Source organism: Nicotiana tabacum, chromosome 8 (genome assembly GCF_000715075.1).
Source record: "Nicotiana tabacum cultivar K326 chromosome 8, ASM71507v2, whole genome shotgun sequence".
Taxonomy (NCBI): Eukaryota; Viridiplantae; Streptophyta; class Magnoliopsida; order Solanales; family Solanaceae; genus Nicotiana; species Nicotiana tabacum.
The window spans coordinates 69205589-69220216 of NC_134087.1; the positions used below are offsets into that span (position 1 = coordinate 69205589).

General features: G+C 37.9%; 1 protein-coding gene across 1 annotated transcript; it reads right to left on the bottom strand.

Annotated features, from left to right (window-relative positions):
* Positions 1-5662: 5662 nt before the first annotated feature.
* LOC107825367 (3-dehydrosphinganine reductase TSC10B) lies at positions 5663-10173 on the bottom strand. The gene is made up of 3 exons (XM_016652216.2): positions 9515-10173; positions 7695-7842; positions 5663-6236 (listed from the first exon to the last, which is right to left on the bottom strand). The coding sequence occupies exons 1-3, from the start codon at positions 10052-10054 to the stop codon at positions 5944-5946; spliced, it is 981 nt and encodes a 326-aa protein (XP_016507702.1). The 5' UTR covers positions 10055-10173; the 3' UTR covers positions 5663-5943.
* Between the last annotated feature and the right edge of the window lie 4455 nt (positions 10174-14628).

Here is a 14628-nt window from a genome sequence, read left to right on the forward strand (position 1 = left end):
TACGTTATGTGTGTGTTGTCTCGCCTATAAATAACGGGCTCATTGTAGTTATTTTGTGTGCTCAAAATTTACTAAAAGCAAATATTACTTTAAAAGTAAGGTTTTTTTTTACTAAAAGCAAATATTTCACAAATGGCTCAACCTCTTCGTCCACCAAAGTGCAACTGTGAAAAAGCATGCTTGATGCAAAATTGTTGGGACGGTGGTGAAGTTGGACGCCGCTACTGACACTGTATGAACCAGTTTTACAAGGTTCCTGGCGAACCTATTTGTTATTTTGAGGAATGGGTTGATGAACCTGTTATCAGGAATGTTATAGAGAACAACTGCAGTTTCTTCATAATATGTGTTTAAGACAACGGGAACATGAAAAAGAAAGCAATAGAATTATTGTAGATTTGAGGGCGAAACTGAAGGAGGTGGGAGAAGAAAAATGGAAAACACAATAGAATTGTGAAGCACAAAAGGAACGTAAAAAAATATAAACTGGAACTTGTGGAGGTGAAGGCTAAACTGAAAGAGGTAGAAGAAGAAAAAGAACAACTGGAAGAATGATATAAGTGGTTGGAGCGGAGAATAAATGGCAACCGAGGCTAAACATTGGACATGTATGTGTTTAGTGTATTTTTCATATTTCATGTATTTTTATTATGTTGGCCTGCTATGTTTGTGTTTGTGCTGTAGTAATGTTTTCCTTGTTTGTTGTACTAAATTTTATTTTAATTGAAGTGGAAGTTAAGTTTAAGTGCTTGTGTTGTACTAAATTTTATTTTAATTGAAGTGAAAGTTAAGTTTAAGTGTTTGTGCTGTTCTAAATTTTATTTTATGAAACTATCAAACGAATGGAGAACTAAAAAAAGTATTGGGCATATTTGGTTAAATATTGTTGTTAATGTATAAAAAAAAATTGTTTACACCATGTCAATGTGTCCCGCATCCGGTGTGTCTTAATGCAGCCACTGGCCTGAGGCGCATCCCCTCCCCCCGGCTACGCTATCAGGATCATCATCATCAAGTCGTCTCCTTATAGCCGGATTCGGTGCAAGATGACATGTACCGGTAGTGCTGTCAGCTCCAATAGAAGGCTACATAATAATATGAAACTTAGTATAAAAAACTACATAACAATTCACAACAATTTATATTGTCTTACCATCATCGTGTCTAGATCCTGGATGTAGTCATCTGTCGCTGCATCACATGAAGCCTTAAAAAGGAAATTAATAAAGTTAAAGAAAATAAATAAGTTACAGTTAAAACAAATTCAAATTCAATACTAATAAACTCATACCTGCGCATGTGATGTGGAGCCATAACTCAGTCGGCGCCCACTATAAAAATCACGGGTCGGTCGATCCTCAACAGTGGTAGATGGGCCTGGGAAGTATCTACCCCAATCCATTCCTTGAATATCCGAGGTCGGGATCAATAATTGACCCAATGGGGTCACCTGCGATGACACTGGAGTGCGATAAATTCCAAGGCTGTAAAACGGCATGTCCGTCTCATGCATGACACCTGCCATATCAGTAGCAACATCATCAGCAGGAGCCTCAACGCCCCCTTGCTGGAGACCACCTCCTCTCCGCCCACAACCACGTCGTTCGGCACCACTAGCTCGTCGGGCACCACCAGCTCGTGGGATACCACGACCTCGATGGTACTGCGCTGGGTCCATATAATCAGCCTCGTGTGCCAAACGCTGAACCGATCGGGCTCGCTGCAGTGTTTGGCCAACCACATCCATGAATCGACGACTATACTCCTGCATGGCCACAGGATCGTGGACATGACTCTGCATCTGCTGCCCCATATGATAGACGGTATGCAATCTAATCGCCTGCACAAAGTAAAAAATATAAACTACATATTTGGCACTAAATTACAGGCATATAATTAATAATAACAGAAAACATACCAGGGCCTCGTGTCTCCCGGCGTATGGGACGTACCGACCGTGTGCCTGATGCACTGGGTTCCCGATAAAAAGTTGGAAAACAGTGCGGTACCATGCCATATAACGTTGAATAGGAAAGTGCTGCAGAGGTAGGGTCAAGTCCCCTCGCCTGTCCCAAGTACCCAACTGCTCGTTAAGCCATGCCATAAATGTGTCGTCCGCCCTGGACCGATCATCCCTCTCATAATGTAAAGCATGCCATGCAGGCGGAGTCGGTATAGGCTACGGTAGGCCAAATTGACAAAATACCCGCTCGGAGGCATGATGCTCGACAATATCGAGGCATATGAGCGGGACAGAAGCCCTCTAAATATGTCGGTCGAACTTGCAATACGCTGGCAGGGTACCTATCACCTCATCGCTGTACGTCGTCCAGATGAACTATCAAATAAGAACACAAACCGTTAGTATGCGCAACACTAAGTTAATCTATAACAGGTAAGTTTAGTTAGATATTCACCTGTGCGTCCTCCAGCAGATCCAACACATCCCTGCAGAGGGGGAGATTATGATGGGCATCATACTCTCGTGCAAGAGTACGACGCATAACCCACCTACAGGCTAGAGGGAGTTGCGGAATTTCTACATTAGCCGGTAGCTGTGGTAGAGGTGGCCGAAACTGCAGAAATCGCTTCCAGACCTAAACCTAACATACAAAGTTGACGTAAAGTATAAGATTAACTATAACTAGGTAGAATTGTAACTAATGGACATATTATTTGAATATGTTGTCACCTGTAGAAGTGGCAGAAAGCCACCAACGTCTCTCTGTGTGCCGATGCAAGCCCGGCACATCTGCCTGTACAGATATGAGATGACAACACCACCCCGGCTGTACAAAGATGTATCCTCGAACCGGGCAATATGATGCAGAAAATGGAGGCTCACTAGGTTCCCCGAAGTGTTCGGGAACAAGACCCCCCAAATAGAAGGAGCAACAACAGCCTCGTATATCGTTGTACATCCACCTCCGCTGACTCGTCGTTGATAGTATGGTGGATCTGTACCAGGTGGTCTCTAATGGGGACCAACTGTATACGACTGGATCCAGAAGCTACCTCCTCGTCTTCCGGCATGAAACCCGTGAGCATGTGCAGCATATCCCAATATGTCTGCCGCGAATAATATCTCATGGTCGCAGGCAGTAAAACTGGCAAGCCATCGGTGGACAAGCCATATAAAATCTCAGCGTCCTGGAGTGTGATGGTGGCCTCGCCGATGGGTAAATGGAAAGTGTGCGTCTCCGGTCTCCACCGTTCAATCAAGGTCGTGATCAAAGCATAGTCGAGCTGTATCCGGCCAATCCTAATAATCCTATATAATCCCATCTCCTCCAGGTAATGGACCACGCGGGGATGTAGAACGCGGGGAGGACTCAAAAACTCCCACAATAAATCCACTCTCCTAGCCCGGAAAGTCTGCATAAGCAACTGTCCGTCCCATATATACTCGGATCTATGCTGGGGATGTAGGGCTAATAGATCCAACGTTCGAGGGTCGGGATGTATAGTCGCGTCCATGTCGTCAACTGTAAATTCATATTTTTAATAACTTAATTGTACAAATTATATATATATATATATATATATATATATATATATATATATATATATATATATATATATATATATATATATATATATATATATATACACACACACACCCGGGCTCGATATTTTGAGGCCCAGTGGCACCAAACTATCATTAATAATTATGTGTTTTTTTATAATTTAAATTCATATTTTTTAATAACTTAATTGTACAAATTACTAATTATGTGTGTTGATACAATTATTAACTTAATTGTACAAAGTTTGCATTTTCAACTACCAGTATAAGATACTTAAACAAAAGGATTCTAAGCTAAAATACTACACATTATTACGCTACAAGGCTCTAAATTTTACTACGCTAAAAGGGTCTACGTTTTGCTACGCTAAAAAGGTCTAGATTTTACTACGCTAAAAAATAATCTAAACTAAACATAAACAACAAATAAATTTAATTGCAAATAAAACACAAAACGACATGAAAACACATATATATAAATCAGGATATTTTTTTATAAAACACTAATATGAAATCCGGATAAATTTAACATGCTAGTTTCGAAAAAAAACACAAACCGAAATAGAACACATAAAAATCAAATAATATGCATTATTATAAAAGTTTCAACTTAAAATAAATCGTAATACCTCGATTTAGAATTTTCGGAAAGCAAATAGATTGAAATTTTGATTTCGGAAGTGTGAATCAACAATAATACGAAACTCTACTCGAATGTGGGACCTACGTTCTACAACTTTTATGTGACGGGGGAGCCCAGATTTTTTTTTTAACTCGTGGGCAGCGGGTATGGGGGGACCAAGAAGAAAGAGGAGTAAAATATTGAGGAAGAGAACCAGAACGACGATGAAGAAGACGGTTCTGTTGTTAAAAATTTATGTGTAGCGCCAGGTATTTTGGTGTTATACCTGGGCGTGTCAGGTTTTCCAGTATAGCGCCTGGTATTTTGGCGCTATACCTGGGCGTGCCAGCTTTTTCAGTATAGTGCCACAATACTTGGCGCTATACATTAACGACACAGTTAACGTTAATGTATGAAGTATTGTGACACTATATATATAATTGTCACCTTTTTTTATCACCTATTTATGTATTTTGAGTTCAAAAGAACCACAATTGGGTTCCGGACCCGAAAACCCCTCAGAGGAACTAAAGCACGTGGTGCTACAAAGGACACCTGGAAGTCTCTTGAGGATGAGAAATGAATTACGATATTGTCCCTAAACAAATAAATAATACCGAAAGTACCCTTGGTTGTCCAAGGGACCTTCACTTATTATATATATAGCTAAAAATTCAAATTGCTGATCGCCTAGGATCCGTACATGAGGAAAAGTTGCTTATGAGGGCACAAACAGCAAATGCTTGGTGGTGGTACTGATGGCTTGCGGTTGACTAAACCACAAAGAAAGCAAAGTGTAGTTATTCTTCCCAACATTTCAATGATCTGTCCACTTAGTCCTCCATTACTGCATATTATTTGTTTAACCTTCTTGTCTCCATGTATTAATTGGACATATTCACTTGAAATATATTCCTTTTTTTTTTCTCACTTCTCTTCATTTCTACTTCCTTTGGGTTTGTTTGATACTGTATTAAGTTTGCTTATACTTGACTCAATGATCAGGGATAGTTTAAAAGGCTTGAAGGAGTAACTTACTATATTAGCATCTTGCTCGCATCCATAGCTCCAATAAGGCCTGGTTGCCGAAGTCTGTGCCACACGAAAGCGAATGCAGAGAACATTAACCACCAAGAGAAAATGTCGATTACATGAAGAATCAAATTCTACAGCCATTGCAAAGATATTATACAGGACTAACATATCGGAAGTAGGGATGTAGGACAACTTTTGCAAAATCTGTAAAAACTGAGGCGAAATGTACCTCATGAATATGGTATATAAACCAAGTGTGCAAGTCGGAAGTCCATAAATGCACAAACTCTTCAGGAGAGGTGGAATATTGGTGTGACCGTAGAAAACCAACTTATCTAGTTATCTGCACTTCTATGTATGTAATCAACTGATAGTGGTATGTCAAGCCCACACCCATATCATACAGCCTCATGGCTAATTTTCAAGCATTTGATTAATATGCTTATGCAGCTACCAAAAAAACACAGGAACGAAGGTTGGACAGCTCAAGAATATTAAGCTTAAAAGCAAAACTAATAGCATTTGATAGAGAACCTACAATCTTACCAGTTAACTAAAAGTCTAAAACCTATGAACTTCAAGCATAGTAGACAGAACAACTGGTCAAATTAGCTAGCGAAACTTCGTAATGGACAAAATCAAATAGGAACAAGGACTGCATAGTTTTAGCTCTCTAGTATACCCATGGATCAAACTACTTCAAACTAATTGTTGAAGGAAGTGCCGGAAAGCATTTGTTCGTGCGCTAAATAGTTATTCGCTATTTCCTTTCTCCAAGGCATTTCTCTATGCTTCCGTACCAATTCCACTGGAAACATAGACCAGCAACACGTAATGTTCCAGCAGCCATCACTTCGACAAATGCCATCAGGAATGATCTTTGAGGAGATAGACCAGCAGTTGCTATGGAAAGCAAGAATCCCTCAAAGTTGCAGGGGACAGTAAAATTTCCTGATTTAATGCCATTCAAAGCTATCTTGGCAACTTCGTCAGCTTTCATGGCACCAGAAGAAGCTGCTATTATACTAGTCACTGGTGGCCTTCTTTTGTTCTCTGCAATAACGATGAAACTTTCATTATTGCTGCTCAAATATATATTGAAAAAATAGATGGTAAAAGAGTATTTAACAAAAATTACTCAAACTTAAGCCGATTATCAGTCAGTTAAGCTGAAGCACCTATCAAGTACAATAAACAATGTGTGCGTGCCTCAAAAGCAACGGAATTAGAAGTATCTAAGATTTCATCTAAAGTGCTTTGAATGAGATGGGTGCAACACCGACAGTGATGATGATGTTTCCCAAGGTTTAATATTAGTGCATGCATTCTCTTCTTTGCGCATTCTTCAAATTTTTTCTTCTTCTCTCCTCTTTCGGACTGGTAAATATTAAATAAAATAAAGAGAGCACCAAGCAGGTTCACAGAAAAAATGCAGCAACAGGTTGCAAGGGTTAAATGAGAATAGATACAAAACTGCAAGACTGAAATATGCAAATAAGAATAGAAAAGTATCATGGTCTAAAAAACATAAGAATGGAACTCCAGAACTAACATAAGCATTCAACACCTTGACCACATTCTTCTCACTAAAAAGAAGCAGGATCAATACACATTAAGCTTCAAACTGATCTGGAGCTGTACTATCCAAATAGACCAAACAACACTGCAATGCAGCATTTAACATCCTGTCAGGTTCTAGGAATCCTCATGCCATTTCAAGAAGATAAAAGGCAGAAAAATATTTTGCATAGCCCATTGAATCACGATAAAATGTGCACCATTTAATATGTGCAACACATCATGAGCTATATCATAATCAAGGAGCAAATATTTTCTGGTTCTGTTCCTCTAGGCATATATAACAAATTGGCTAATCAATTTGTGCTATCCCATGCCTACAACTAACAGTTCTGAATAATTGACCAGTGCGATCGTCATTTCTTTCTCAACTTGCTTGATCAATCTTCAATGTGCTCTACAAAAGAAGATAAAGAAAAAAAGAGACTAAAGAAAAGGATATATAACTAACATATCAATTTAGATTCAGAGGTAGATCTAGCATTTAGAGTTAGTGGTTTCAGAGTGGATATGGTCATATTACATTTTAAATTTTTTTACACAGACAAACATGATGCAAGCAGAAAGAAATGTGTTTGGTTGACCCCCCCCCCCCCCCCAAACCCCCCAACCCAATTGAAAGGCCAAATCTGCCTCTGTTTAGAAACAGAGCTAGAATAACCCGGACTTGCTTACTTTTTCTTCTTCTTTTTTGATAAGGTAAAGTTAGACTTGTTTACTTTGTTGGAAGAAATCCCAATGCAAAGGCTTATATTTGTAACTCTATTAAACAACCACTAACCTAAAATCCTTCCGGCATGATGATTTATTCATAAGAAATAAGATAACACCAACCAGTATTAATATTTAAACATGTAGCATGCATTTTAGTTCGTGCATTGGGACATAATAACAACCAGAAGAAACAGAGTGGGATCTATTCTCATGTCCAACCTTCAGCAAATCCAGGAGTTTCGGTGTCCGGGGGAAATATTAGTGATACGTGAATATTTTCACCAATAACCTCCTGCTGCAAAGCTTCTGCCAGTCCTTTGAGGCCAAACTTACTGGCTGAATAAGCTGTATAACCATATATGCCAACCTAAGACAAAATAAAATTCCAAACGAAAACCAAATCAGCTAGGAAGAGACAGAAACATGGTTAAAGTTCATTAATGCAATTGTATGGGGAAAGAAATTCTGTTGATTCTACCATATTTTAGCATCACAGACCAAGCTCCAGTCTTTCAGGTTATAAACTACTATTTGAGGATACATTGCTGGCTAAAGACACACGTTCTCCCTTAATTATGAAATATTGCAGCATCATGGACCAAGCTCCAGTCTTTCAGGTTAAACTACTATTTGAGGAAACATTTGCAGAGGCGGATCTTTCAGTTAAACTTTTGACGATAAATATACATACATGAGAATGCAAGGGAAACAAAATTAGTTGTATTGGACCATTGCGATGATCATCTCTAACTTATTTTTCTTTTTCTTCCAAAAATTCCTAGACAAAATAACAAATAAAATTTGCAATGTTGATTAGATATCAATGGGAACAGAAGGTGAAATAAGCTCCTTCCAAAAGTCTGTCCCCTCAAAATTCAGTCTTCACGAATTGTGTACTAACTAGCACAATGCAAAATCATAAGATTGCCCACACTTTGTGAATTAGTATAGCTGTTACTAAGCATTTTCCTTGGACTTTTGCTATAAATATCTAACCTCATCCTCAATTCTTACAGGGGAACTGCAGAAATGGTCGAAGAGAAATATGACGACACAAATCAAGGCAAAAGAGTATAATGCAATCAAGCATGTTCATACATTACCGTCAAGCATGCCCTTGATTTGGTGTTAAGCATAGTTACCTTACATTTGTGAAAAAGACTTCTCCCATTTCCTTGTACCCTATGATACTCCTTGTACCAGTGGTATTCACACTTAGGGGTCGTTTGGTACAGTGCATAAGAATAATGCTGAATATGGTGTATTATTAATGCTAGTATTAGTTATGCTTGCATTAGTTATACTGGTATTAGTTATGCTGACATATTTCTTATCCATTGTTTGGTTTGATGTATTAAAGTATTGCACAATTTCTAAAAGAATTATTTATTTACAAAAATGCCCTCAAATCTAGTCCACACTCTAACTTTTTAAAAGAAACATATGTTGAGAAATATTTTTATATGAAAAAGTTTTAAAAAAATTATTTTATTTGTCTACCTATGTTGTAAAATAAAATTAAATATTTATTTATAAAAAAAGAAATATGCTAAGTATTTATTTATTTACTAGGGATATAATTTTATTTCTCACTATTTGGATTATTTTGAACTTGCATTAATATACTAACTAGTATATTTTAATAAAACATAAATTTTGAAGGACAATTTTGTCTTTAACTAAGCTAATGCATGCATTAAAATCCATTGCATTGCTAATACCATTGTTTTCTATGTATTAGTTATGCATACGATAATACCAAATAGGATGTATAACTAATGCATAGGTTCAAAATATCTATCAAACAATGTATTATTAATACACAAAGCTAATGCATGCATTAATTTATCTAACGCATCCTACCAAACGACCCCTTAGTTATATACCTAACAAAACTCAAAGTAAAATATTTTTGATGCTATATATTTTCCTCCATATCTAACCACCCTAAAAGTAAGTTTAACCCTTAAATAAGAGGTCTACAAGGTTAGATCTTTGCTAGAACATTGAAATTGAAACCCAAACCAGAAATATCAAACCTGGCCAGCTTGTGAAGACATGATAGCGATGGATCCAGGTCCACGGCCGCTCCTATTCTTCATTCCAGGCAAAGCAGCTTTAATCAAATGAAAAGTCCCGGTCAAATTCACATCAATCATGAACTTGATCTCCTCAATATCTTGGGTCTCCAATTCCTGAGGTACAAATACGCCCTGATTGCACACCAACACATCGATCGGCCCTGCATCTTCTGTAGCCTTCTTTACGGCCTCGTAGTTTCTGACGTCAGCGCTGAAAATGGCCACGTCACATCCAGTAGAAAGCCGAATCGCATCCCTCGCTTCCTCGAGCTTGCTGGTGTTACGAGCGAGGATTGAGACTTTTGCACCCTCTGAAGCAGCCTGTTGAGCTAGAGCTAGGCCAATGCCGCTTGAACCGCCTGTGATGAACACGTGGCGGTTCTTAATTGGGACTTTTGCGGGACGTGGTCGGACGATGAAGGCGAGGAAGGCTAAGAGGGAGAGAGGGAGGAGGAGAAGGAGAAGGAGAGAGAAAAAGCCTAAGCTGAAAGCCGCCATTGACAACAGTTCCAGGTCACGAGATGGAAGATTACTATCCCGTTAACCAAGATTTTTGGGTTAATAATACATGAATTATTTTGTTAGATTTGAAGTTTGATATAAGTTTCATTTGGAAGACTCATTCTCATAATATAGCTAAGTTTTAAAATTATAGCAAATATTTGAAAAGTATTATTAAATTCTATACCTCCAAATTTTCTTACATAGTAATTTAAAACATTCAATAATATTCTAATTTAGAAATTAGAGTACAATTTAAATCGAACATATCATAATATTATAAGGGAAATTTACATAATATGTCCTATGAAAAATCAATTAATATAATATTATACTGATTTTTTTTCTTTCACCCAATATCTATAATAAAAGGAATTATTTGATTTTTAATTTTAAAGTATATTTAATATCCTAATAGATATATCTAATTATTCCCCAATTCCACGTTTTAAGGGACTCTGATGTTTTACCTTTTCTCTCATTCCCCTCCCCTCTTTTAATTTTTTTAGTCCAAGATTCACATAAATCCAAAAGGAGGAAGAAAATTTCAATTTCATGTCTATTAAAATGATTTTGCATCATACATGAAGTCAGTTAATTTGGTTTCGTGCTACCTCATTATTGAAAACATTTCATGTGGCTATTTACATTGAATTATGATATGTGATTAGATATACACATACGAAAAAACATCTGTTAAAAACGACTTCACATTCAATTCAAAAATTATGGTATTTATAAAAAGTTACAATATTCAATCATTTTTCTCCTTATATATTCGATTTATCCGATTGAATATTTGTTAGAATACTGTAGCTTTTTATTTAAATGTGGTGGTTTTGAATTGAGGATTGTAGATTTTATTTGAATATTTTATTTTTGAATTAAATACTGCAATTTCATTCTTAGCCGGTTGAAAGTCAAGGCTATTTTAGGTTCTGTCCTTGACCTCCCTTGTGTGAGCACTATTCGTCCATGTGAGACTCTTGTGAACTCTGAGACACTAGGATTTGGTCCCTAGTCTTCCTTGAACTGTTCTGATCACTCTTCTCTAGTGTGAGCACTGCCCTAGGTTCTTAAAGCCCTTAGGAACTCTGACATACTAGAGATTTGGGTTTTGTATGCTTATCTTTGACATATGGGTGAATCATGCATTGCTGGTTACTGTGTCTCTGTGAATATGGGTTTTTGGAGCTACTATGAGTTGAAGGCCTGACCTGTCCAGGTGTATTTGGGCCTGCTGCAGGCTTCCTATAGTTTTATATACTTTGTAATTCATTCATTAATATCTGATCTGTAATAATTATTTGTAATAACAATTGGGGTGTTAGTAAATTGGGAAGTGGGTTTATTTTAACATTTGCATGAGAATGGGTAGAAATCCTGCCTATAGGTGTTTACTTTGCTCATTCTGCTATTGTGCATTAGAGAACCTGCCTATAGGTATTTACTTTGCTCATTCTGCTATTGTGTATATTAGATACCATGCCTATAGGAAATAAAAGTGACCAAAGTTCAATTTGCATTGCAGCATATTCATTAGGCATCATGATCATAGGGTCATTTATATTCTACAAATCTGCATCTTTAGAAATGATGCCTATAGGATTTTAATCGATTGACATGTTATTGTCATAGTTGTCCGTTTAATATGCATGCCTATAGGAACAACTGAGAAATTCTGAATATCTCTCATTACTTATCACTATCAAATACTAAGTAAATCACCTAGATAACATGTCTATAAGTTTTAACAGCTTGTACTTATAATCTGTAGGCAAATGTGCAATCACTTAGAAATTACTTTGCATAACTGCCAGCATGATTAAAATCTTGAATCACATAGAAATCATGTCTATAAGACCTAACGACTTTAATTGCTAAAACTATCAAACGCCTAATTTGTTGCGTGCATTAGCTGCCTAAGTGTGGAGGCTAACTTGAGCCCTTATTTGTTGTTACATGAAAGGCCAACTTGTTTTTGTATGTTGCCTAGTTTTATCATTTTGAGCAGCCTAAGTTAAGTCTAGAACCATCCCAAAATAGAGGTCTAAATGCCTCATGGGCCATAGGCAAGGGACGGGTAGTGCACGCATAGGGTACGGTTTATAATTGATTAGAGTGCTTTAGGTAAATAACTTAAAGAATAGTAATCGGGTAGCAGGAGATCATAGTCTGTGCCCGCTGAATAATATGAGTAACACCCCCATCTTGGGGAGTTACGAAATATTATTTATGTTGCACGGGGTGATCCTTTAGGCTAAAAAACTTAGGACCCCCCCATTCCTATTAAAATAATTCTCTCTTTTCTATCAGACTAATTCACATGAATTGAGTTCAGTTGGGACCCACCATTGTAGACCTCGAGGAGTGCCTAACACCTTCTCCTCGAGGTAATTTGAGCCCTTACCCGATCTTTGGTGACGCAAATTAGTTAAACCCGAGTTATTTGCAAATAGGTGCCCTAACGCACCTTAATCCGTTAGATGGCGACTCTCTCTTTTAAACCCTTCCTTAAAAGAGTTATCAGTGTTGAAACCCGATTTTGCGAGAAAAGGGGGCATGACAGTATGACGACTCTGCTGGGGATATTTTTTAGGATCTTACCATAAATGAACTTGATCTTTGTGAATTAGTCTTCCCTGATAAGCGTATCTTTGTTATTTTGCTGCTACCTGAATCTCCCTGCCCCATTTTTCCATTTTATTGCTACATGCATATCCTTTTCCCTATTATATGAACTTATATGCAACTCTCCATTTAATTTGATTACTACATATGTTTCCTTTTACTCCCTAATCATGTTCACCTACTCCAAACTTTGTTGTTATGTCATATCACTCCCCAACCCTTTCTCCTTTATGTGCTTTCCTACAATTCTTTCATTATGCGAACTAACTTCTTCCATGTTTTCTTTCTCTTATGTCTTTACGTTCATTCAATACTGCATTTATTTTTCAATATGTGAAAATACTTGACAACTTGTTATGTTTGCATAAAGCATGCTCCACATCATATTCCTCTCGTGCGTATTAATACCATAGCGGCACTTGATGAGTGTTCGCACTTTTCCTAAAATCACCCTTTAAATTTGGAAAGGCTTATTTGCGGTAAAAACTAGTCGATCAGCGGTGCAATCCACGGTTCCTTGCCTTTCCCTTTCAAGCTGTCTGCTTGAGGATACTAGTCTAGACTCTTCTAGAAACCTCATCCTAAAATCCATTATGCATGCGTCATGTTTAAACCTAGTATGAGTTAGAATGCTGTCCGCGTAATAACACACTAAAACAAACCTTGTCCGAAGTCCGCCGGAATTTCCATAATCCCAAGGGACATAATCACGATCTATGCATCATTTGGAGAAAAACATGCCAAAATGTTGATCATTAGCGTGAAAATAGCTAAATTTGGAGTGGGAAAGGGCTAACTTTATCTGTTTTGCATAAATGAGGCACAAGGTCCCCAGGTTCGGTATGGTTCGGAATATCCCACCTTTGCTACTGGATTGATGGGAAAATCTCGGCACCAAGTGACAAAAACCACATGAAAAAAGTTCTTGGGAATTTACCTTCTCTGCTAGACATTCAACCGAACAATGTACCGATCGAGGCCGCTACTATGTTCTAGGATGAAAAGATGGCTGTTTTTTGTTTCGGGGATATTGAGATGACTCCCCTTCTAGAGGAAATAGGGGGCTTTGTTGGGCTTCCTTGGGATAGCCCCAGTCTATTGGTACCTGAAAATCGTACTTCCCGAGGGTTTCTGAAAATGATAGATTTTAGAAAAAATGATGAGTTAGTCTGCTTAAAGAAGTCTTATATACCGTTTGACTTTCTCTACACACATTACAGACACAACAAATCCTACCACCTTTACCATGATGAGTTTGCTATTATTTCGTTGGGTTGGACCCACAGTCGGGTTTTCGTGTTCATTGTCTGTTTTCTAGGGATACTAGTATTCCCAATGCAAGGAGAAAGGATTCACACCCGTTTAGATATGGTTACTAAGGCCTTAATGGAAGGAATTGAGGGACAGACTTACGCTATCATCCCAATGATCGTGGAAGAAATATACCGAGTTTTGGACCGCTGCAAGAAGGGATTCAGACATTTCGGGGGTTGTAACTTGTTACTGCAAATATGGTTGTTGGAGCATCTTCAAAGAGGACAGTACCATCAGGAATTCCTGCGGTGACCATGGAATGACCACATAGCCTTTCACCATCCAAAAAGAATGACTTTCATCCAGATAGGTTTGCACAATCAAAAATTGTTGTGGATTGGGTGCACTTCTTTAGCAATTTGATGGACGATAAGGTTCATTGGATGTTTGAATGGTTCCCTACTAGCGAGTTCATCATCAGGTCAAGAGACGTCCCTCATCTAGTATTAATTGGATTAAGGGGTATTTATACTTATGCCCCTATCAGAGTCATGAGGAAAGCTGGGAGGAAACAAGTTATACCCCGAGTCTCCAAGATGGTTCACTACAAAGCAGATTTCCAAGGTGATGCTATTCCATTCAAGTACGAAGAACAACACATGTGTCATCTAAAGGTCATAGTGGAA

Excerpts from the sequence above, each read along its gene's own strand:
- LOC107825367 (XM_016652216.2), bottom strand. The coding sequence starts at position 10,054 with ATGGCGGCTTTCAGCTTAGGCTTTTTCTCTCTCCTTCTCCTTCTCCTC. Across the intron at positions 7,843-9,514 it reads TGTCTTCACAAGCTGGCCAG|GTTGGCATATATGGTTATAC; the intron begins GTTTGATATTTC and ends ATTTTGTCTTAG. Across the intron at positions 6,237-7,694 it reads AACTCCTGGATTTGCTGAAG|AGAACAAAAGAAGGCCACCA; the intron begins GTTGGACATGAG and ends TCGTTATTGCAG.